The 22,846-nt window shown below is 48.3% G+C and overlaps 1 protein-coding gene across 1 annotated transcript in view; it reads left to right on the forward strand.

The window, feature by feature from the left end:
* The window catches only part of PLXNC1 (plexin C1), a 165,392-nt gene that overhangs the window by 1,768 nt on the left and 140,778 nt on the right, over nt 1-22,846 (forward strand). Inside the window, exon 2 of the mRNA XM_058673854.1 lies at nt 17,513-17,653. Coding sequence (XP_058529837.1) covers nt 17,513-17,653 — 141 coding nt within the window. The remainder of the gene's footprint in view (nt 1-17,512; nt 17,654-22,846) is intronic.

A 22,846-nucleotide genomic window follows, 5' to 3' on the forward strand; every position in this document is an offset into this window, starting at 1 on the left:
GCCTAATGCGGACGGCCTTCTCCCACTCCCCAAAGCTCCTCTTTAGCCCTCCCCCCCCCCGGGACTTCTAGTCTCCAGACTGCCACTTCTAGGGTCTCGGCAGGCAGGTGGTCCACCCTGTACCCTCGGCTGAGAAGCCATGGAACCTCAGGGCTTGCTGCCACACCCCAGCCTTTGTGCCCCCCCCCCACTCCGCCGTGCTGACCACACAGGTGGCATGGTAGGGAAGAGTTGGGAGCCCGCCTGCTCCGTTCGTTCCGCCCCCCCCCCCCCCCCCCGCCGCCGCGCCTCCCACCCCACCTACTCCTCGCACCCCAGGGCCAGGGGGCGGGGCTGTGGCCGGGGCTGTGGCCAGGGTGGGAGGCTGGAGGCGGCTTTGTGGGCGAAGGGTTCAACCCGTGAGGGTAGGGGGCCGGCAAGGGAAAGTGTTGGGGCACTATAGGAGGTTTCTGGGCTCATTGGCGAGGGACATAGAGGCAACACCCCTTGGGCTGTGCCTGAAACAGGGAAGGGACCCAGGATTCCCCCCACCCCCGCGCCAGTACCCCCACTGACTTCTCCCTGGGCAGCCGCAGCTTGGCTTTTGTTTAGGGAAAAAAAAAAGTAGTTCAAGAGGGTCCGGTTAATAGGGATTATGGGGGCATTGTGCACTTCTCTAGAGAGCGTTTGTCTTTCAAGGCTGCTGGCTTGCCACCTCCACACATGGCTCCTGAGACGGGGAGCCTGCCCGGAGGCTCCCCCCCGCCCCCGCTGCCACCTCCCTTTAGTAAGTGGAGGGAAATCAAAAGAGCAGAATGGAACCGCTACAGGTGTTGCCATTGTTTGGGGAGAGAAGTCTCCACTTGGAAGATGTGTTGTTGATCCATTTGTTGTATACTCACAGGGTCAGGGTGGGGATTGGGGAGGGGTGTGTGTGTGTGTGTGTGTGTGTGTGTGTGTGTGTGTAGAAGGACACCTCAGCCCCAATGGCTGGAGTGTACTCTGAATAAATGCTCGCTCTAGAAGACAGAGCTGCTGGGAGGGCTTTTGCAAGGTGTGATCCCTGACATCTCCCTCCTCCTTTCCTGTGAGCTGTGTGCTGGGACTCATGGGGGACACGGTCTCTACCACTCTAGTTCTTAGAAACATCCAAGCCACACAGTTTGCCCCCTACATGACTTAGACCCTCTGTACACACATGCTCCAGTGGCTGTCTTTATTAGCTCTCTCTAATCTAATGGTTCCAGTCTGGCAAACCCATTGCTGTCTACTCTTCTGTTCTGAGACTAGAGAGTGCCCCTCCAGTATAGCTTGGCGTCAAGCCCTGGGCACGCTTGCTCTTTGGGGTTCATGACAAGTCGGCTGGAGGCCCCCGGCAGGTAGTGAGGATGGAGATCCAATCCCTGCCATCTGACAGCTGTGAGGATGTGCCGAAGCCAAAATATGTTTTTCTCCCTTGTTCCACTCCATCCACCCACTGGGTCCTGGAGCACTCAGTTCCCTTCCAAAGGCCAGCCTGCTTGCGCTCAGAATCCTTGGTTGTGACTTTGGCAGGTGGTGGTGTGTTTGTGTTGGGATGGGGAACTACTGGGGCAGGGGTGCAAATGACCGCGCTGTTGATTCAGCTAAAGCAAAGCTGCTGGCACAGAGCTGCCCTGAATCTAGAATTGAAAAGATAAATAATTAAAACGGGTCCTTGGGCAGCATTTCCTGCTGCGGTTATTTATGGAGAGCTCCTGGTGGGCTTGGATCTGTGTGTCCTGAAAGACAGGGTCTCTATCCCCTGAGTGTGTCATTCAAGTTAAATAACATACTCTGGTTCAAACAATAGCATGTCATGGCTGCACAGGTGGGTGCTTGGAGTTCTGCAGAGGTTTTTATTTTTTTAATCTAAGTAAATTCTTGCTGTTAGTATGAATTAAAAAGCCTCAATGGAGCTGAATTTCAAGAGTTTGAATGGGGGGAAAAGAAGGTGTTAGTTTCGATGAAAAAGCTGACAATTTTCTAACCTATTGAATAGGGAAAGAAGATACGTAATTCAACAAATATTTGTTTGATGGCTTTGAGTGTCAGCAACAGCCCTGTGCTGGGTGCCACTGGTTTTGCCGTGCTGAAAGGACAATAGCAGGTTGCAACCCCATGTAATGGGGTCATGGGATCAGCGTGCCCCTGGCTGTCACTCAGTGGAATGATGTCATGTGGTTGCATTTGTTCTGCATTTTATTTGCAGGTCTTGAATGCATGTTGGAGAGGCCTGCTGAATTACAGGTGCCTGCAAGAGGAGTTAGGCTTGAGCTGTGCCAGAGGGGGCCTCGATACAACAGGCTTGGTGATTTGAACTGTAGTCTACTGGCAGCCGGGCACCAGTGGCTAGACCTGTTTGCTCTTTCCCTAGTTTTCCATCTCGCATCAACCATGGGTAGCAAAGTGACAGGGCCGACTGGATCCTATTGGGCCGTTCCTTGGGTGCCCTCTCCCGTGGGCTGAGATGCCTCTTGAGCTTTCCCGGGATTCATTTTGGGGACACTTGCACAATGAGCGTGTCCGCAGCTGTTTGCACACAGGGCCCTTCGTTTTTGTGCCTAGCTGCCAACTTTGGATCCACTTTTAACAGCTACATCCCCTTTCTAGTGATTCTTTGGAGCTTCTCATCCATTCCAGGGTTGATGCTAACGAGGAGCATTCCATTTTCCTGATGAGCAAGCTCAAGTGCAGTGAAGTGACTCCCTCAAGGTAACCAGGTGAATGTTAACCTTTCTAGCTTCAACTCAGGGTACCTAACAATTAAGGGGTTCTTAAAGAGGAAGCAGCCCCGTTTTGGGGGCAAGGGCTGGAGCCTGGAGGGTGTCTTCTGAAGGCACCACATGCCTTACTTTGGGGATGTGTTTTTAAAAAGTTCTTCTTTCTCATTTTATTCAGTAACATCTCTGTACGCAGATTAATATACAAATGAATGCTTTTAATTATGCATAAGTTAATTGAACTTTCTCTCTGAACTCCCATCATTCCTGGCACACCAAAGCAGCCCATAGGAGAGTGTGAGTAATCCAGCTTTGGGAATACGCATGGTTCCTGATTTGTTTGTGGTTGCTGCCGTCGGGTCCTGGGGTTGCTTGCGACTGGAACATGTGTCCCACTCTCCTCTCTCAAGCCCTTCAGAGGGGCGCGTTTTCCTGTGGCTCACAGTATTTCCTTGTTCATTTTACTTCCTGAGGGGAAAATCCCTTTTCTCCACACTCATGTAATTCTTCAGCCTGACCTAATGTAACTGTCATGCAGACAACCACAGCACACTCATGTGCTCCCCAGCAGGCAGCAGCCCAGCACCCGGCCATCCACCATGTGCACAGCAGAGATTCTAGTGTTACTGGGCCATGCGGCCTCTCGGCCTCCCAGCCTGGAGTCTTCCTGGGACATTTGCTCCTCTTCTGTCAGGGTTCTGTTGAGTCACTTTGCAGTCAGGAGTTCCTGATGATGCAGTGTACCTTCCTGAACACATCCAAGGTGCAAGAGTAACTTCCAGAAGGCCAACAGCAGTGCCAGTGTCCACTTCAGAGAGGGGGAAGCCGCTGCAACTACTGTCTGGGTGGTGCTTACGACAGCCAGATTTTGCGTGAGGCAATTTGCATGCTTTATTGTTTGTTGATTCCCAGGCACCCTAGTGGGGCAAGCACTATAGTTATGATGATGATGATTATAGATGAGGAAATGGAAACCCAGAGAGCTTTGGTTAGGTTCCATGGCTGATAAATAGCGAAGCAGTTAGAAACGGGGTGGTCCAGCTCCAGGAGCTGAGCTTTTAACCATGGCCACGGATAGTCTGTTACCATAAACTTGGTGTTCTGGTGGTAATCCTGTTCTGTGCAGAACCAGCTAGGCCCCTGCAGCTGCTGTGCTGAGAGCAGCTGTTCGGGGACATCACAACAGAGACTCCATGGTTATAAACTGAGTTTCTAAGTTTGCATCTGGAAGCACCTGCAGTTCTGATTCTGGGAGAGTTGTTTGTCAGCTGTGAACTTGTAGACAGAGTTGGTGTTCTTTGTATTCGGGCCTGTATGTGACCTCACAGGGCGTTCTCTACTCAGCATCAATCATATTTGCTGTTTAACTGGGGCGATCTTGGATGATCATTTTTGGAAATGAATATTTTCTGTACTTATTAGTAATAATGGTAAAAAAAAAAGCTTGTCATGCTTCCTTAACTGTTGTCTCTTTTAAGTCTTAAAAATTAAATTGATTGATTTGAAAGGCAGAGTTAGGCAGAGACAGAGATGCAGTGAGAGGGGACAGGAGCTCTTCCATCTGCTGGTTCACTCCTCAAATAGCTGCAACAACCAGGGCTGGGGTGGACCATAGCAAAGTGCCTAGGACTCCACCTGGGTCTTCCATGTGAGTGACAGAGGCCCAGGCACCAGGACCATCTGCTGCTGCTTCCCCAGGTGCCTCAACAGGGAGCTAGATTGGAAGTGGTGCAGCCAGGATATGAACTAGATACTGGCATTGCCGGTAACAGCTTCACTCATGCATCGACCCACTTTTTTTCTCAAGATCTCGTGTATCACGTGTCCTTTCTTCCCTAGTCCTAGGTTATGTGGTGCCTTTCGTTCTTCAAGCTCTTCCCACACATTCCTATTCACTATCCAAGTTTCTGGTATTGCCAATCTGAGAGTTAACTTTGACCCATAGAAAATGTTTAAAGGAAACCTAGAAAGCCCTCTTAATAAAGCTTTGCCATTTGGGGACCTGCATTCTGAGTCTCCAAAACCTATTGGCTATTAAGCAATTTCTTTTTTCACTGTTAACACCTAATTGTTTTATTTGCATTTCCTGCCAGGATATGGGGTAGCTTCTTGTCTGGTTCTTCGCTGTCCTCCTGCACCCAATTCCACACACCAGGCATTCTGCACAGCATCATTCCTGATTCTGATTTTCATCCTAATCAGGTGCAAGAAGTTGCCAAGTTCTACTTGCATAAGCTCTAAAATAAGGGGACAGGGGACCTTGCAGTCAGAAACGTGGATTGACATAGTCATCCGGGGATAGAAGTGAGATTGTTCCATTGCACAGTCTCTAGGGTTAGGTCAACTGGAACCAGAGCTGTCGCTTCGTGTTTGTGTAAGCCAGGGAAAATGAGTTAGCTTTTCTGTGCCTCAGTTTCTCCATCTCTCAGTAGGGATCCTGTTGATTTCAGAGGTCTGTTGTCAGGATTCATGAGCAGATATGCAGAGAATGAACACATCTTGAGCCATTGCATGGGGTCCATCCATGACCATCATCATGATTATTAATAGTGTAGTGCTGGGGTCCTTGACATGGAGTTGCAAGATGGTTCTGGCTTCTGGGCTGCTCAGGGGAGCTGAGCATCAGGAATGGATGGGGGCTTGTTCTCAGCTTCATTGCCAGCATTACTTAGCCTGGCTCCTTCGCTACTTCCTGCTCCCACATGGCCTCCTCTGCTTCCTCCAGGGCCTACCCCACCTACCTGAATACATTTCAGACTGCCTCGATCCCATGCAGTGGCACATGGAATGAACATGGAGGAATCCCAAAGCCTACGTGGGGGCAGTCAACAGGCCTGATGTGTCTGGTCTGATCATCCGAGCAGCGGCATGGTAGTGGTTGGTTTGATTGTTGTGAAATATGCTTAGGAGTTTTCCTGATTTTATGTCTGTCTTGATGAGGTTCTGCTTTTGGTATGGTCACAAAAACAAGTACAGCCATCACCTGTGTTTTAAAGTTTCTATCATTGGTTTTCTCATCACTTCTGTTGTCTATGCGTGAGTTGTGTGTAGTGTTTTTCCTCGAGAAGAAATTAGGAGAGATTTGCACCCCTTTCCTGTCCTAGCTCCCTGGCTGATTTTTTATAGAGAGAATCCATCACCAACATGTTATGGTCCTGTTGATTCTGTTCCTCATTGCCTCCACCTGCCATTGTAATAAGAATGCAGTCTCAACAACATTGAGCTGAGCACAGGGCTATGTTCCAAGAAAACTATATGGGTTTTGAAATCTGGACTCCCTAGCGTTTTTTTGGTCATGAATTATTCTTTTTTTAAAGAATTTTTTTCAACCGTTTAAGAATGTTAGAACTGTTCTTTGCTCCTGGGCCAAACAGGCTGCAGGTCGGGTGTGCCCACAGGTGGTGGTGTGCTGACCAGTTCTGTTGGGGGGAGCATCCAGTGCTCATAGAGTTACCAAAAAGGTTCTGGGGAAGCCCCAAGAAGAGCTGCAAGTTCAGCCAGGGAGAATCCGCAGGCTACAGGGAGGTGACGCTTGAGCTGCGTCTTGAAGCTAAGTGGAGAGGGCAGGGAAGGGAGTTGCAGAGAGAGGGCACAGCTTGTGTACACGTGGGAAGTTGAATAAGCCTCTGAACCACAAGCGGTTCATTCTGGCTGGGGAGTGGCCAGCAACGCGTGTGTGGGTCCAGATGGCGCGGGGCTTAATGAAACAAGCAAAGGTGATTTTGGACCTGATCCTGAAGGGTAGTTGTTTTCAGGCTCTCCAGACCTGGCCTTTAAAAAAATAAATTCTCCATCAGAAGCCCCATCAGATTAGCAAAGGTTAGCAAATCCTCATTGACCTGCTTCTCCGGTGAGAGCATTGCCAAGTGCTGGGAGTAACAGGGAAAAGCAGGGGTTCAGAAGTCCCCAGCTCCTACAATTTGCCCTGCCCCTGGCCACAGCCATGCGTCCAGCTTATCAAAAGAACTTCGCAAGAGAACCATGGCAGAGGCTGATGGGGAGCAACAGCAGGGTTAGAGGCAGACACCGTCTGAGTATGTTCTAGAAAGGTTACTTGGAAGCTAAAGGAGGCAAGACGGGAGGCACAGCAGCCCACAACCATGGATTCGAAGAAACAATTTCTTCTGTTCTGATTACATGCCCGGCAGTGTGAGAAAATATTCATATCAGGAGTAATTAGGGCAAGCAATAAACATTTAGCAAAAAGTTATTTTTATTTTAAGATGATAGCGAAACCTTATAGAACACCTACCATATGGCATCATTCTCAACATTTTTCCAATAACAACTAGTTTAATCCTCATTTTTGCAGCAGGTAGAATCTTGCTCATTTCTTTTGCAGTTGAGGAAGCTGAGGCAAGAGGTGAAACAGAATTGTGTTGGGTGGAATATGGTGAGAAAGTTCTTGCAAGAGCTGATTTTAAACCAGGCAAAGTATATGATCTTTTGAGTTCATTTTTTTTCCACCAAGTATTTTTTTTAAACATTTATTTATTTTTATTGGAAAGTCAGATTTACAGAGAGAAGTTGAGGAAGCCGAGGCAAGAGAATAAACAGCTGATGTAAGAAAGCCATGTTGGGTGGAAGAAAGATGTTGTGAAGGTTGAGTTAAAACCAGGCAGAAAAGTGAGTCTTAGGCTACTCCATGATGGAGAGCTGGAAGCAGAGGCTCCTGGACGACTGGTGACCAAAGGCAATGGGTCCAAAGGACATGACTTGGTCAGTCTTAAGGGTAACAGGTTAGTGAGGTTGAGGCTGGGGAGGAGTGAGGGGAGAAGGAAGCACCTGTTCAATCCTGCAGGCCTCCAAAGCCATGGGAAGGAAATTAGGGTTTCTTTTCCAAGCAGAGGAGCGACTTTGTTGAGGGAATGGAGATTTGCTGCGATGGGGGCACGAATACCTTAGGGAGGCTGTTGCAGGTGCAAGCAAGGGCTGGTGTCACCTCAGTGCAGAGTGATGATGACAGGCATGGAGAGATCTTTCTTCATGGGCTTTGTGTGTCTTAATTCTCCAGCTGGAGGGGGCCCGACCTGGGTGCAGGCTGTGACAGGGAGCGTGGAGAGGAGGGACAAGATCACTGGATATACCATCCAGAGATGCTGTGACGCAGGAGGAGATGGGTCGCATTTTTGTTGATGTTTGGATATCTGTGTCCAGGAGTAGTGAACTTGGTCTTGGCCAAACAAGTTAGGCATGAGGACTGCTCCAGGAAAGCATGGAGGGTGCCTTTAGGGCAGGGCTAGGGCTCTGATCCCCAGACACCTGGTGAGTGAGCCTGCCGCCCTCAGGTCTGCAGGTGCTCATTATTTCCTGCCAGAGAGGGAGAGCTTAGCCCAGGGCGATCAGTGCTACCCGAAGGGGTGATGCCAAAGCTGTGTTGTTCCGAAAGGGCAGAGGGCAGGTGGCTGCCAGGGAAGAAGGATGCTTCCCTGCACCTCCCTGCCTGGGGAGGCAGGGGTCCTTGTCAGTGGCTGGTCCCCATGGTCCGCACCCCAAACCTGGTGGCAGAAGTGTCTTGTCTAGCTTACCAGCTGTTCCTCACCCTAGCTCATTGGCATCCTCCTGCAGTTCCTGTCTCATCCAGTGACCCTTTTTAACCATTGGATTCCAACTGTTGACCCTCACTTCTTGGGGCCAGAGGAGGAGTAGCTTCAAATGGCTATAGCTACAGGTGTCACCTCATGTCAGCAGCAGTTCAGTATGCTTATCTGTGACTATGCACTACCAGCCAGCCTGTAGACCCTTCTCAGACTAATGGTTTTCAGGCATAAAAGAAAAAAACAATCTAGGGTTGTAAAAACAAGCCATTTTTATTGATATGCAGATATGCCAAAACATTTTTTTTTTTGCATTTGAGATATAGTGACATAGCTTAACACATTCAGTGGCAAGATGTAGCAGCAGTAACCACCGTAATTTCACAGTGGAGATGACTGCAAACGGTATTTTCATATATCTGCAGCAACTATAACATGATATGAAAATATCTGATTGCACCCGATGACAGAGTCGCAGGTACGGTTAGTACTACTGTGGCCTGAATCTGTTATTAAGTTTCATTTTGGGCACACTGAAGAAAAGATGTCTTTTTTTTTTCTCTCAGCCAGTTTTATGAAGTCCTTGAACTGTATCCACGAACTGTGTGTTCTCAGTGGAGTTTCCACTCCAACCATTGGTTCAGGTTCCTTAGTGTTTCAGAAACCAAACAAGTGAAATGTAAAGTGTGATATTTTGTTTCAAAACCGTTTGATTGGCTTATTTTGACAGTAGGGAGTTTATTCCCATCTGCAGTTCACAGATCAAGGACTTGTTCTGTAAATAATGGAGGGCTGAATGAATGGATTGGTGGATGGGTGGGTGGGTGGGTGGGTGGGGGACGGATGTCTGAATGAGTGTTGGAGCAGGTGTGTGTGGCGGGGGTAGGGGGTGGAGGTGCCGCAGAGAGGACAGGTGGCTGTCTACACACTCAGAACTCATACATAACACAGCTTGCACTTGAAGCCACAGTTGTTTTTGTTTGTTTGTTTTACTTTAAATCTCTTGTTCTGTATGCTCTTCTGTAGACCATTCGCTGTTTTTAAAGAGTAGACACAGTGTTAGGTCATGTTCATAAAATGATGCTTTTCTAACATAAGAGCAAAGCAGGCCTGTTACCCTTGGCTGAAGTGGGAGCAGAGAGCACACGGATTACTTCTTGGAGCATGTTTTAAGCATGCTGACTTTGTAGGCCAACTGTGGCCTGAGATGATGACACACTCACACACTCTTACAAACTCTCAGTGAAATAGCCGTTAACCAAGACACTTGGTAGTAACAGGTGTGGGCCGTTTCTTATTGACCCCAGCACAGAGCCAAGACTCGCTGTTTAAGACACATTTTTTTTGTCTCCATTGAAGAACTTTGTCATGGCTAGGAGTGTACAGCCAAGTGCCATAGTTGTCTGATAAGATTTGGACCAAGATCTTTCAACCATGATCCATAAATATTTATTGACAACTTGTTATATGCCAGATGCTAAGACAGATGCTGCATTCAAAGTGTAGAATAAGGTGAGCTATTGTAGAGCTTAGAGTCAGACAATTCAGACATTTTCAAAGTAGTAATGATAGCATTTTAGAAAAAGAATCATGAGTTTCTTTTTTTTGTTTTTAATTTAAGAAAACCTTTTATTGACTTGCCTTGCTTGAATGTCAGAGAGAGAGAGAGGTGGTTCATTCACTGGTTCAGTCACCAGATAGCAACAGCAGTTGGGGCTGGGCTAGACCAAAGCTGCTGCAGGAGCCAGGAACCCCATAGAGTCTGCCATGGGGTAACAAGGACCCACATGTTTGAGCCATCCACTGCTGGTTCCCAGAGAGTGCGTTAGCCGGAGGCCAGGACTGAGAGCAGAACTGGAGCCAGGAATTCCAGCACAGTATATTGGCTTCCCAAGTGTTTACTTAGGTGCTGCTTCAAATCCCACTATACACATACACTCATACCCATAGTGCTTTGAAAGAAATAAACGGAGTGCTGTGTTCAGAATAGCAACTGAGGAATGGATAGAGGAGCACTATGGTCATATATCTTTTTAGAAAGAACATCTTAAAACCTGAAGCATTAAGAAGAACCAGCCTGGGACCAGTGGGTTAAGCCTTGGCTTGGAGTGCTGACATCCCATATGAGTGCTGGTTCCAGTCTGAGCTGCTCCACTACCAATATAGCTTTCTGCTAATGTGCCTGGGAAAGCAGTGGAAGATGGCCCAGGCCTTGAGCTGCACCCATATGGGGGTCCCAGAAGCAGCTCCTGGCTTTGGCCAGTTTTTGCAGATATTTGATGAGTGAACCAACAGATGGAAGATCTCTCTGGCTCTTCTCTCCTCTCTTGGTAACACTGCCTTTCAAATAAATAAATCTTTTTTTTTTTTAATCCAACCTCCAAGGGAGTTAAGGCAGATTAGGAGCAGGAGGTAAGGATAGAAGAAAACATATATAGAGGTCCAGAGACAGAGAGACCGTAGCCTGTGGTGACACCTGTGACTAAGTCACCGTGGGAGCTGACACACAGTGAAGGAGAAGAGTGCCAAGACCTGTTTGAAGCAGTGGTCAGCACTGGCTCACGTGGGCCCTGAGGGAACGTTGATTTTGTTCTCAGGATTTTAGGCAAGAGAGTGACATGGCCTCTTTTCCCTTTATATTGTGAAAGGTCTCTCTGGCTCCTGATGGAGGAGGGATTATGGATGAATGCCAGCTGACCAGGAAGGAGGTGATGGAGCCATGGGGTGGTGCAGACAGTAGTGGGAGAGGAGATGGATGTGAGACTGTTGGGAACTTCTGCTGAGGGTTTTGGACATGGGGGATGACAGAAAGAGAAAGGTCAAGGGTGTGGTGACGCTGCTGACCACGATGCGGCAGAAGGGGGAGGAATGGCGTTGGAAGAAATAGAAGTCTGGGAAACCTATTGGCAGTGACTCTGGGTTCCTTGGTTCTCTGGGGCTGATGCCATTCACCTGGAGATACACAGAATTGTGGCAGGGACTCTGACAGCAGCCTGGTGGCGGGGCCACCACCAGCCACTTGTAGGCTCAGTGCAGCTGAAAGTAGGTGATACAGGACCTTCCTCTTCCAGAACTCCAGGAGCTTCCTCCTGGCTGCGGAGTGGTTGACCAAGGCTCTTGTAGTGGGGGGAATCTGGGAAACTGCGGCTGGAATATCTACTGCTGCTCCTACCTTGTTCTGAGTTGCTTGAGTGCAGGGAAGGGATGGAAATGTGGGTGGGGGAGGAGTGTAAAGCAGGCAGAAAGAAGGATGCATTTTGGGGTGTGGATTTGGCAGGGGGGCAGAGGTGGGGGTAGGGCCAGGCTTGAGGATTCTGAGGCCCTGAGAAGGAGAGAAGGTGGAGAAGCAGGTGCGAGGCTGTGAAAGGCAAGCTTTCCCCTTTGCACCTTTCTGGGGCTATGCCACCTGCCGCAATGCGCGTCTGGAATAGAGGCAGTCTGAAGGCGTCCCCAAACTCCCCTTGTGCATTCCCCCTGCACAGTTTGGACTTTCCCTTCTGATCATCAGAGCCCCGATGCAAATTGCTGCTTCAGATGATCAGAGAGATGCCATCAACTTGTTCAGAACTCCAACAATGCCGTGACTCCTAGAGGTATAAAGCAAAATGACAGGGGCCCTAATGGCTAATAAAATCACCATCCGACTCAGGTTAATAATTGTTCATACCATCTCCCTGGCTTGATAAAGATCATTCTCTATTTTCACATAGAGGATTTCACTTGGGCCTCCCAGCAAGTGCCGATTGACAGGGCGTGTGGCGTTACCCTGTCTGTTTTACAGATGTGGGTGTTGAGGTTCAGGGATTTTGCTTGCCAGTATAGAGCAGCCCATGATGGACAGAGCAGAGATCAGAATTTGGACTTCTTCAGTGGTTTTCTAACTGCCTTTGGTAACAGGAAATGATGAAAAAGCTGCTTCAAAGCAGTTGCATCCCGAGAGGATTGAAATGCAGGAAGAAGAGGCATTTCATCAATCTGTAAGATATAGGGGGTGGGTGCTTACCCTAACAGTTAAGTCCTGGACCAAAATGCCTATGTGACACATTAGAGCAACTGAGTTCCTGTCTCTGGCTCCTAACTCCAATTTCTTGCTAATATAGACCCTGGGAGGCAGCAGTGATGGTTCAGGTCATTGGATTCCTGTCACCCAAGTGGGAGACCTGGATTAACTTCTTGACTCCCAGCTTCGGCCTGTTTCAGCTCCCCTTTGCAGACATTTGGGTAGTGAACCAGCAGAGAAAAGTATTAACTTCCTCTCTCTTTCTCTCTCTGCCTTCCAAATAAAAAGTGCAATAGAAGAAATTGCTTAACACCAGCTAGGTATTTGCCAGCCATGTAAAGAACATTCAACAGGTAGAACTCCTTTCGATAGTCTAGAAGAGATTTACTTGTACTGGGTTTCCTATGGTTGAAGCCCCATTTTGTGTGTGTGCTTAAAGACTTATGCATTTTATGAGAGAGAGAGAGAAAGATTGAGATCTTCCATCTGTTGGTTGGGGCTGAACCAGGATAAAGCCAGGAGTCCATGGAACTCCATCCAGATCTCCCATGAGAGTGCAAGGGGCCCAAGCAATTGGGCCTTTTCCTGCTACTTTCTCAGGTGCATTAGCAGGGAGCTGGATTGGAAGTGGAGCAGCTAGAACTTAAAACAGCACACGTATGAGATGCCGGCATTGCAGGTGGTGGCTTAACCTGCTGCACCACAGTGTAGGCCCTGAGGCCTCCCTTTTGTGCGTGTTGCCTCTGGGCTTTGCCACAAAAGTAGCAGCATGGCTGTGAGTACCCTGCCTTGTGCAGGGATGGCAAGGATGGGTCTGTGATGCTGCCCTATGCCAGATGCTAGACCCTAGAAAACCAGACTGGTGCCCCCTAGACTTTGTAGGATGTGCAGTGTGTGGCACACACAATGGGAAATGCTTGTTGCCGATGAGAAATGATGTGCTGGAGTTGGGAGGTCCGGCTGCTTGCCCTGTGATGTGCCCACCACTCCCTCCTACACATATACATGTGTTGTCGTATCCTCTGCTGAGCAAAGGTTCCTCCTGGAGCTGGCTAACGTGTAGGCGTGATGTCATGGTTAGAGATGGCTGCAAAGTGAAAGAGTGACAACTCTGAGGAAACCGAGAAAGCCCAAAGGGGAGCCAGGGTTTGGTGCTAAATCAGAATTGGCTTTTGTCATAAAAGGCAGACCTGGCAAAAGCATCATTATGAGGCATTAACCTTGTTACACACAGACGGACAGGCAGAGGCTGGGATTCAGAAATAAATTACACATAATAAACTAGACAGAATAGGCTGGGAGCAACGTTAGTGATTATGCCCTAAGGGGAGAAAAGGGCAAGATAGAAAATGGGCTTGGGGTGGAGGGAGAGGAGGAATAATTTCTGGACACAGGGGGCCGACTGCACTATTTCCCTCCATTTTCTGCCCAGCTTCCTAGGTATTAACATCTCTGTTGTGAGCAGGTTTCTCTGGAACCAGTCTTTTGTTTTCATTTGCTGAAATGAGCATAAGAAAGCCATTCAAAAGGCTCCTTTCTGCATTCACTTGGACCTGTCCATTTCTGGGTGTTTTCAGCACAAAAGAATCCATTTCCATTCAGCCCCCAGAGTGTTCACGAGGCCCAGGCTTCCTCTTTGCCTTTGCTTCCAAGTTCACGGCTATTAACTGGCTACAGTACACGGCTGTTAACTGTGGCCAGGGTCCTCCGTGCTGGGGAAGGGCACGACTTGTCTAGTTCCTGGTCCTTCAGCTATGGTCTGCTGCTTGCTGTGACAGGTTCGTGATTCTCGTTTCTTCAACAGCGATTTGCATTTGGTTCTAGTAACCAAAAACCCCATCAGCAGTGGGTTAAACCGCAACATCTGTTCACTTCGTAAAAAGGGTAGGGTGGGGCCTGGCGTGGCGGCCTAGCTGCTAAAGTCTTCTGGTTTGAATGTGCCTGGACCCCATATGTGCACCTGTTCTGATCCAGGCAGCCCCGCTTCCCATCCAGCACCCTACTTGTGACCTGGGAAAGCAGTCATGGATGGCCCAAAGCCCTGAGACCCTGCACCCACGTGGGAGACCCAGAAGAGCTCCTGGTTTTGGATCTGCTCAGCTTTGGCCATTGCGGTCACTTGGGCAGTGAATCATCGGACGGAAGATCTTCCTCTCTGTCCTCCTCTCTATATATCAGACTTTGCAATTTAAAAGAAAAAAAGAAGACAGATCTTTAAAAAAAAAAAAAAGTAGAGCGGAAGGAGGTTGATAGCTTAGAGGGATGCTGAAGAGCTCAGCGTCTCCTTTCTGTCCCCTGCACTGGTCTTAGTTTGATGTTGATCCGCCATCTTGAATTTCATGGAGCAAAATGGCCACCCTTCCCCCTACCTCTCAAATCTGCAGGTGATGACCCTGTGTAACTGCATTCCACAGGAGGCAGTGAGGGAGAGGATGGACAGGCTCTTATCAAGAGCCATCTTTATCGAGGAGGAAATTTATTCCTAGAACTAACCCCTCTCCTCTTCCCCCACCCCTGCCCCGAGGGACTTCATTAGTGCTCAGCACTGGACCTTGTGGTGGCTACCTATAACTCAAGGCGTGGGAAAACAGGTATGTGTCAGTGGGCAATAGGTGACCTTGTGGCTTGGGTTTAGTGCCATCTAACCAAAAGTAGAGTTGTTTTTAATAGGAATACCTGCCATGGGTGTGGGAACATCTGTGTTATACAGTAAGGTAATGACAGCAGGGGTGGGGTACCTGTCCCTCTGTGTGTGACACTGCCCTCAGCTTTGGTGAGGTTGGTTATTAACTCATCCTATGAGAAGCCTATGGAATGATTACTGTTGTCTTTATTAGCATTGCAGAGTGGGAGGTAAGATTCCAGGGCAGGCTGTTGGCTCCCTTCCCTAGACTGCATCTCTTGGGGAAGAAGAGAAAAACTCCCACTTCTGATCCACGGTAGCAGGTGTGACAGTTGTTCTGTCCTCTTCACAACTGTCCCACCAGGCAACCTTAGTAGCCAGTTGAGAAATCAACCCCAACAAGGTTAAAGGAAAGTTCCAGACTACCTAGTGAGTGACAACCAAGCTCCGATACAGGCAAGTCTCTGGCGCTTTGGTTCCTGCCACCAATCTCTCAAAGTTTGGGAACACTGCTTTCTCATGCTGCTGATTCAAAACTTAACTTAGAAAATGACTTGAAAAGCGAGGAGGTAGGGAAGGGCCCTAGTCAAGGTGGGGTGGCCATTTTGAACCAGTTTCTTCCTTATTCCTTTTAGAGTGTCGAGCTGCCTCTGGATTTCTGTGTTTGGAGCCAGACTTTTACAATTAGGGTTATCTCATCCCACCACTGCAAAGACCATCTGTGATGTCTTGGTCCTTGGACTAGGTAACAGGTGTTAAGCACCCCCCTGCATACTAGCCCAGGGTGCCCACTGTCCCATTGAGACCCTTTGGAGCATCTGTAATCTGAAATCATCGTTCTGTGTTTTGAGAGGAAGGAGAGAGATGTCCTCTAGCCCCAAGTATTAGACTCTTCCGAAAGGCCAGGCGAAGATGCTCCCAAAGTTCCCTGAGTTAGCCTCTCTGAATTGCTCACATAGTGAATGAACGTAATAGGCATGGTCGGCCGATTTTGTGTTTGAAAAACTGAGGCTTTATTTTAAAGCAAGAAATGTAGTATGCTTTTATTTATTATTTATTTATTCATTCATTTAATTTAAAGGTCATCCAATTTTTCTCTTTTTTTTTCTGCTCATGGTCACATGGCTTCCTTATCTCAAGAGTGATTTGTTGTTCCAATTCTCAGACCCATGGAGAATGTTTCCTCCCACTCAACTTCCATTTGAACAGGATACCTTCCCTCTTCCCTGACTCCCTGAGAAGTGCTATCTTTTAACAGGGGCAGGGGGAAGGGGGCGGGGGCACATCTCTAAGAGGCTTTCCAGAAATCTTCCTACACTGAGTTCTCTGTAGAATGTCTTATGCAGAGAAGTCCTTTTCTCTTAGTTGATGACATCTTTTCCTTGAAAAATGATGGGGCCCTGGAAGCATCCATGCTGGCTTATCTTCTTTCATCCAGTGTAACGTCCACAAAAAAATCTAGGCAGCACTTTAAAGCTACAGAAATCAACTTAAACCATGAATCCATTTAGTTTAGATGTTAATGAAACTTGTGGGTTTAAAAATAATGAATATTTTAATAAGATATAAATTGAAAGACATAAACACTGTTGGCAATAACATAATGAAGTTAATAAGTCTTAGCCTCCCCCTGCCCGTTTTGGGAGGTGCTAGGTAGAACTTGGCTGGCTCTGCCATTGGCGGAAAGGGAGGTGTGCCTTTGCGATCCCAAGCGAGGTTGGGAAGGGAGCCCTGGCAGATAAAGTGTGCTATCGCAGTGTGTTCGGAAGCCACAGCTCCGTTTCTTCTCCAGGCATGTGTCACAGACTTTGCTTCCTGTCGTTGGAGGCAGGAAGTAGCAAGGGGGACTTCATTCTCAGAAACGAAAAGAATTTCTGTCGACCACATCTCTGCTTCGAGCTCCAACAGGGGCTTTGGTTGACGCTCAGGAGCAGGCATGTGATTGCACACGCTCAGAGCCTGGGAGCATGTCAGTGCTTTGGAGTTGGGAGTTTTTTATTTCCTCCTCAAACAAAACAAAGCAAACATAACAGCATCTGCATCGGGTCCAGCCCTGCTGTTCCCTTCCCCTTTTAGCTCTGTGGCTTTGTGATACCCTCCGTCCGTGATCGTGGCTTTGGCTCTTAACCATGTGCCTTTGGTTCCCCTGTCTTTGGGCATCACGTGGCACCCTCCATGTAAATTCAGAATGTCCCCCTCTCTGCCTTGCCACCCCAGAGGATCCTGCCTGTTCCTATCCTGGGAATGTTTGTGTTGACCATCCCAGAAGCCAGTATTGCTGAAATGAATTTAGGCAAGCATCCTACCAAAAGAGCCAAGTCCAAGTCCCCTTCCCAGTTCTGCAGTGGGCTCCCTCCCTGTCGGCAAGGAAATAGGACTGGGCTGCCTCTCTCAGCTGGGACAGTGTGAAATGGATGGCTAGCTCCCTGCTGGCGGTTGATCTGTGTCAGTACAGGGTAGACAAGTGTCCTCGCCTGGATCGGACATGCAAGGGGGTTTGCAGGAAAGGTGGTGGAGAACGGCCCTCTGGGGTATCTTGTCTAAGGAGAAGGGTTTGAGTACCCTCCGGGGAAGGCATGAAGAATGGCCCTTAAAAATGGTCTCTGACTTGTGTATTTATGTGCATGTACAGAAAGAAGGAGATCAACCGGAAAGAGTGCAGCCCATCGCCTCGGCCACCCTGATTCACTCCGACCTCACCTCCGTGTACGGCACCGTGGTGATGAACAGGACAGTGGTGTTCCTGGGAACCGGAGATGGCCAGTTACTTAAGGTTGGTTTTCCGTGCCTTCTTCAAACGTCTGTTTGATTGGTGTCCCACTGGGGCTTTTGTTTATTTATCTGCCATGCTCCTTAGGTCACATGAGGAGGTTTCAGAAAGTTTATGCATCCTGGAATTGAAAGGCCTGTTTGTGTTGGTGCAAAAAGTTGGAGATCCATATATAATTTTTTCCCCACAAAATGTGGTTTCAATGAACTTTAAAAAAGTTATTTTAAAGGCAGAGTTACTGAGAGAATGGAAGAAAGAGTTCAGTGAGCTACTATTTTACTTCTCAAATAGCCACAATGACCTGAGCTGAGCTGGGCTGGGCGGGGCTGGGTCAGGCAAAGCCAGGAGTCTAGAACTCCGTCCAGGTCTCCCAGTAGGTAGCGGGGGTCCAAGCACTTGCACCATCCTCTGTTGTTTTATTAGGCCATTAGTAGAAAGCTGGATTGCAAGTAGAGCCATTGGGACGCAAACCAGCACCCTTTTGGGATGCCAGCTTTGCACACGGGTGGCAACTTGACCTGTTGTACTATAGTGCCAGCCCTTTGCATGAACTTTTAAAAGAACCTTTGCTGCCTATCTCCATGTGCCTGCAGGAAACTTGATCGCAGGCAGAGTAGCTAGGACTTGAGAATCAGCCCTCAGTCATGGGAACATGTCCCCGGCAGCATCCTAACCCACTGCACCACGATACCCAGCCCTCAGCTGAGATCCTTAAACAAATCCTGAGAGGCTTGTTTTCCCGGCTCATCTCCTCTTGACAGGTGGCTGTGTGACTTTAGGTGGACACCTCTCTGAACCATGATTACAGTTGTAAAGTGAGATTATCCTAGATGAGCTAGGAAGCCCCTTGCTCCTTCTGCTGCTTTCTGCTTATCTCTTCTGCATGCTTAATCCTGCTTGCCCATTCTCTGCCTCTTGCTCCAGATGTGCCTGCCAGCATCCTGCTTCTACATTCCCCAGTCTGGAATGCTTTACTCCTTTCTTCTCTGTGATGTGAAGGAGCCTGCTGTGGGAGCTTCGGGCTCAGCCCAAACCCCACTTGGTCTTTGTGGATGGCTCCATGCGGGGTGACCTGCCTTCAGTTCCCAATGCACTGATCGGCATCATCTCTTTCAGCTTGGTCTCTCTCCGCCCCAATGGTTTGTCTTGCCTTCCTTAGCTTGGCATTCCCCAGAAGGGGGCTGTGTGTTCCTACAGCCTGATGTGGAGCCGAGTGCCTGGTAGGCACTTGATTTAATCTGTTTCCTTTGGAGGAAGCCCAGTAACATATGGGAGGGAGTTTGTTTGTGTACAAATTCATTTCCAGTATACATTGAACATCTTTCCTTTGTATTCACTCCAGTTCCTGGGGTGCAGCCAACGCCCAGCAGCATGGTGCACACAGAGTAATGTTTGGGCCTGCACTGACCTGGCCAGGCGGGGCGGGACCCGATAGCCTGGCGGGACAGGTCTCATCCTTCCTTCCTTCCTGGGCCTCCTCACCGATGAGCTCTTCCGATTTGGGATGTTTTCAAGGAGTGTTTTGACAAGAGTACTGGTTCTCCCAAGTGAAGCTAGCCAAACTGTGACATGGTGAAGTGGGGGTGAAGGAACACTTGGCTAGAAATAGCTCCTCCCAATGGTGGCCTGGTGTCTGCCCAGGCACAGTTGACCAGTTCTCTATGCTGCTGAACAGAGCAGGGTTTGCTGGCAGACATTTTTGTCTTACCATTATATCTGTTGGGTGGGGTGTCCCCTTTCAGAAACTGGGTGCAAAGCCTCATGTGTAGGAGGTTTGACTGACTGATAAGGGTAGGCTGGCTTTCTGTTTGTGTTGTGACATGAAGTCACCTGACAGTACCTAAAATGAATTCAGTTCGCTCCATGCCCCTGGGAGCTGGGTCTACTAGACCCATTTTACAGGTGAGGGAGATCAAGACCCAAACAGAAATAGAGTGTTTTAGCTGTGGACATGCAAGGATAGAGCAGGGGTTTGAACATGGAGCAGATTCAGAAAGCACATTCATAACCCACTCTTGCAACATCCACTTTGCAGCTGCTGGCCTAGGCCCTGGGTTACCCATTCAGGAGGATTCTGGGAGTCCCTGGAGGCTCAGGGAAGAATTAGGTGAGAAGGAGACAAGCTATCTGGCACAGTAACATCTTCAGAATTAACGACCCTAAGCAGAGCTGCCCCCAGGAAAGTACCTTCCTAGAGGAGGTAATGGTGAGGAATGAATCTGATCTGACTTGCACCCTGTACCCCATCTTCCCTGCCCCAGCCTCCCTAGGACCACTCAGCAATTCCCAAGACTCCTTCCTGTATCCTATATGCAAATTCTGGGTTGCAGTCCCTGAAATTATCCAGGTATCTAAAGCCCCAGGACTGGGCTGGTGCTTGGGTAGCCGCTGGATAATCCTCAAATCCTTTTAGGCAAAAGCTTGGAGCATCCACCTTGCTAGATTTGTAACCAGAACTGTTAGGGAGGGGAAAAAAACAAAACAAAACTGAACATTGATAGACACAAGCTTGACTTCTTAAGCTGCAACCTGGCACTACTAATGATGCCAAAAGCAAAACCCAGCCCTAGGCAGGCAGACGGTGGGAGGAGGAAAAGAGGGCTTGGATCACTGGGAGCCTGACTCATCAGTTTCCAAGTGATCCGGTCAGTGGTGTTGTGATGCCTGCGGGGCACCATGATCTGTGCCTGGCTGGCAGAGAGGCAGGAAACTGTGACAAGGGGGGCCCCAGTGTCTGATTTTGACCCGCACCAACAGAAACCTGCCTGCTGAGCCCTCTGTACCCCTCACAGAGTTTTAATATAATTTGAGGCCATTTCAAACTTCATGCATGGGAATAATTTTTCCTTATTGGGAAACTAGTTTCTGCTCCTGGAGAAAGTTGCAGTGTAGCAGTGGTTATGAGAAAGGCAAGGAAGAAAATGACTCCTCATTGCCTTGAGTAGAGGCGGCCGCCGTCAGCATTTCGGATCCTTGTTTTTTACATAGTTGAGGTCAGACTTTACCCTTTTGCATCTTTCTTTCCTTCAGTTAATGAGGGAAGAGGCTTATGTGAAAATGTTAGTGCGAACCCTTTGAAAACAGTGTTTTTTGATAGCTGGGTCAAATTCTGCTGTGTAGAAACATTAGTTTGAACTTAAACCAAGATAGGGGATTGCTTTCAGAGTTTTGCGGTAGATACACTTCTTCTGAAAGAGATGGCCCCATCTCCAAAGGCAAGATTGCAGAGAGAAGGGTGACTAACAATGAAGACTCAGCACTAGACTAATACTTTTATTGCCCGCTTTCTGCTGCCTCTGTGTCCTCGTCCCTTTATAAGATTTTAGAAAAATGGAAAGAATTTAGAGTTCAACAGGTCCTTGGAGAACATCCAGTCTGCCCTTTATTTTACAGATGTGCAGGCCTCATGGTCTTGGGCTGAGCTGTAGCCAGGCACCCTCCACCCCCGCCCTGTTATTTCCCCATCTAACTTCCTTTCTGCACATGATTGCATGCAATAATTTCTTCAGTTGTCAGAGTCTCCAAAGAGATCAGCTGAAAAGCATGGCCACACTGAACTCAGAGTTGGGGAATTCATTTTGCACATGTTGCCCACTGCCTGCGTTTTCTAGAAGCACACATATATCTGTTGCCAGGTTGTGGTACAGCCAAGGGTTTGGTGTGGATTCCTTTGAGCTGACTCTGTGACACACAGAAAATTGTCCTGAGTTCGAGGGCAGAACAGAATCTTTTGAGCTTTTCTAGGTGGTAAAAATCAGTAATAACAGAATATGCATGAAATTTGAAATTGGTGACATTATACATGCCCATTAACCTTCCTTGTAAGCATAAAAGATAAGAAGGCAGTGGATGATGAATCATTCTAGTGACTTTTCTGAGCTCTTACTCTGTGCCAACTGTTAGAACCGGCATTGGCGCAGGTTAGCTCATTTAATCCTTACCCGTCACTACTGCAACCATCCCCACCGAATAAACAAAAAAAGCCCCAAGGCTTAGCAAGGCTAGGTGGCTTCTCAAAGTGATTTGAATTGGAGCAATCTGTCCCCAGAGCCCAAGCATTTATCCATCAGCTGCCTTGTCTTCACAGCTTAAATCCAGTCTCAAGGGCTTGGGAGAGTTTATGGGACTGGTTTTCATGACTTCTTCTAGGACTTAGATTTCTGGGTTGGTATAAGATGCAGGGGTTCAGGTTTCATGACGAAGCTCCTGTCTTGTGTGATTAGTGTTTGTCCCTGTTTGGTGACAGCCTACTGGTAACACTGCCAAGTGCTAAGCTAGTGGTTACAAGTGTCTCTTGGGAACCTCTGGTCCCCCCTTGGGGGACTCCCAGCTTTTTACTCCAGTGGGCTGCTTTTGAGAAAAGAAGGGAATTTTGCTTTCAAGCTTATTAGGTTTTTTGTTTGTTTGTTCATTTTTAAGATCTATTGATTTGAAAGAGTTATACAGAGAGAGAGAGAGAGAGAGAGAGAGAAAGAGAAATCCTCCCATCTGTTGACCCACTCCCCACGTGGCTGCAATAACCAGGTCAACGCCAGTAGTGAGGAGTTTCCTTCAGGTCTCTTACATGGCTGTAGGGGCTCAAACACACGGGCCATCTGGATCAGAAGTGGAGCAGCTGGGACAGACACTGGCACCAATATGGGATGCCAACATCATGGAGTGCAACTTAACCCACCACTTTGCAATGCTGGCCCCTCAAGTTGATTTTTTTGGGTGGCTTGAGTGACAGGGAGCAAGTGTTGGGTTCTTTAACATCCCTGGGACTGAATTGTATCATGCCTCATCCCTGTGTCTGGCCTAGAGCTACTTCTCATGGGACCAACAGAACTGACAACTCACGTGGTTTTCAAAACTCCACTCCCAAGAATGGATTGCCTTGATCATGTCTATGGAATAAAATTATACCAGTGCCAGAAAGTTCTTCCTTCACTCAAACCAGAGTCAAACTGTGTAGCACCTGAAGAGTCAGCCCTGACTCTGCTTATGAAAGCTTTGAGTGAACATCAGAGAAAAAGAAATTTAAACTCTTTTAGAAGGATGAGCTCTATTTATACTTTCAGGGAGTGTTCGAATAGGGAAAAAGGGAAGGCATATGGTCTAGGATTTAAGAGACCGGCTAGGAACACCTGTGTTCCACATGAGAGTGCCTAGGTTCATTACCCAGCTCCTGCTTCCTGTGCATGCAGACCCTGGGAG

This window comes from Ochotona princeps, chromosome 15, assembly GCF_030435755.1.
Source record: "Ochotona princeps isolate mOchPri1 chromosome 15, mOchPri1.hap1, whole genome shotgun sequence".
Lineage (NCBI taxonomy): Eukaryota > Metazoa > Chordata > Mammalia > Lagomorpha > Ochotonidae > Ochotona > Ochotona princeps.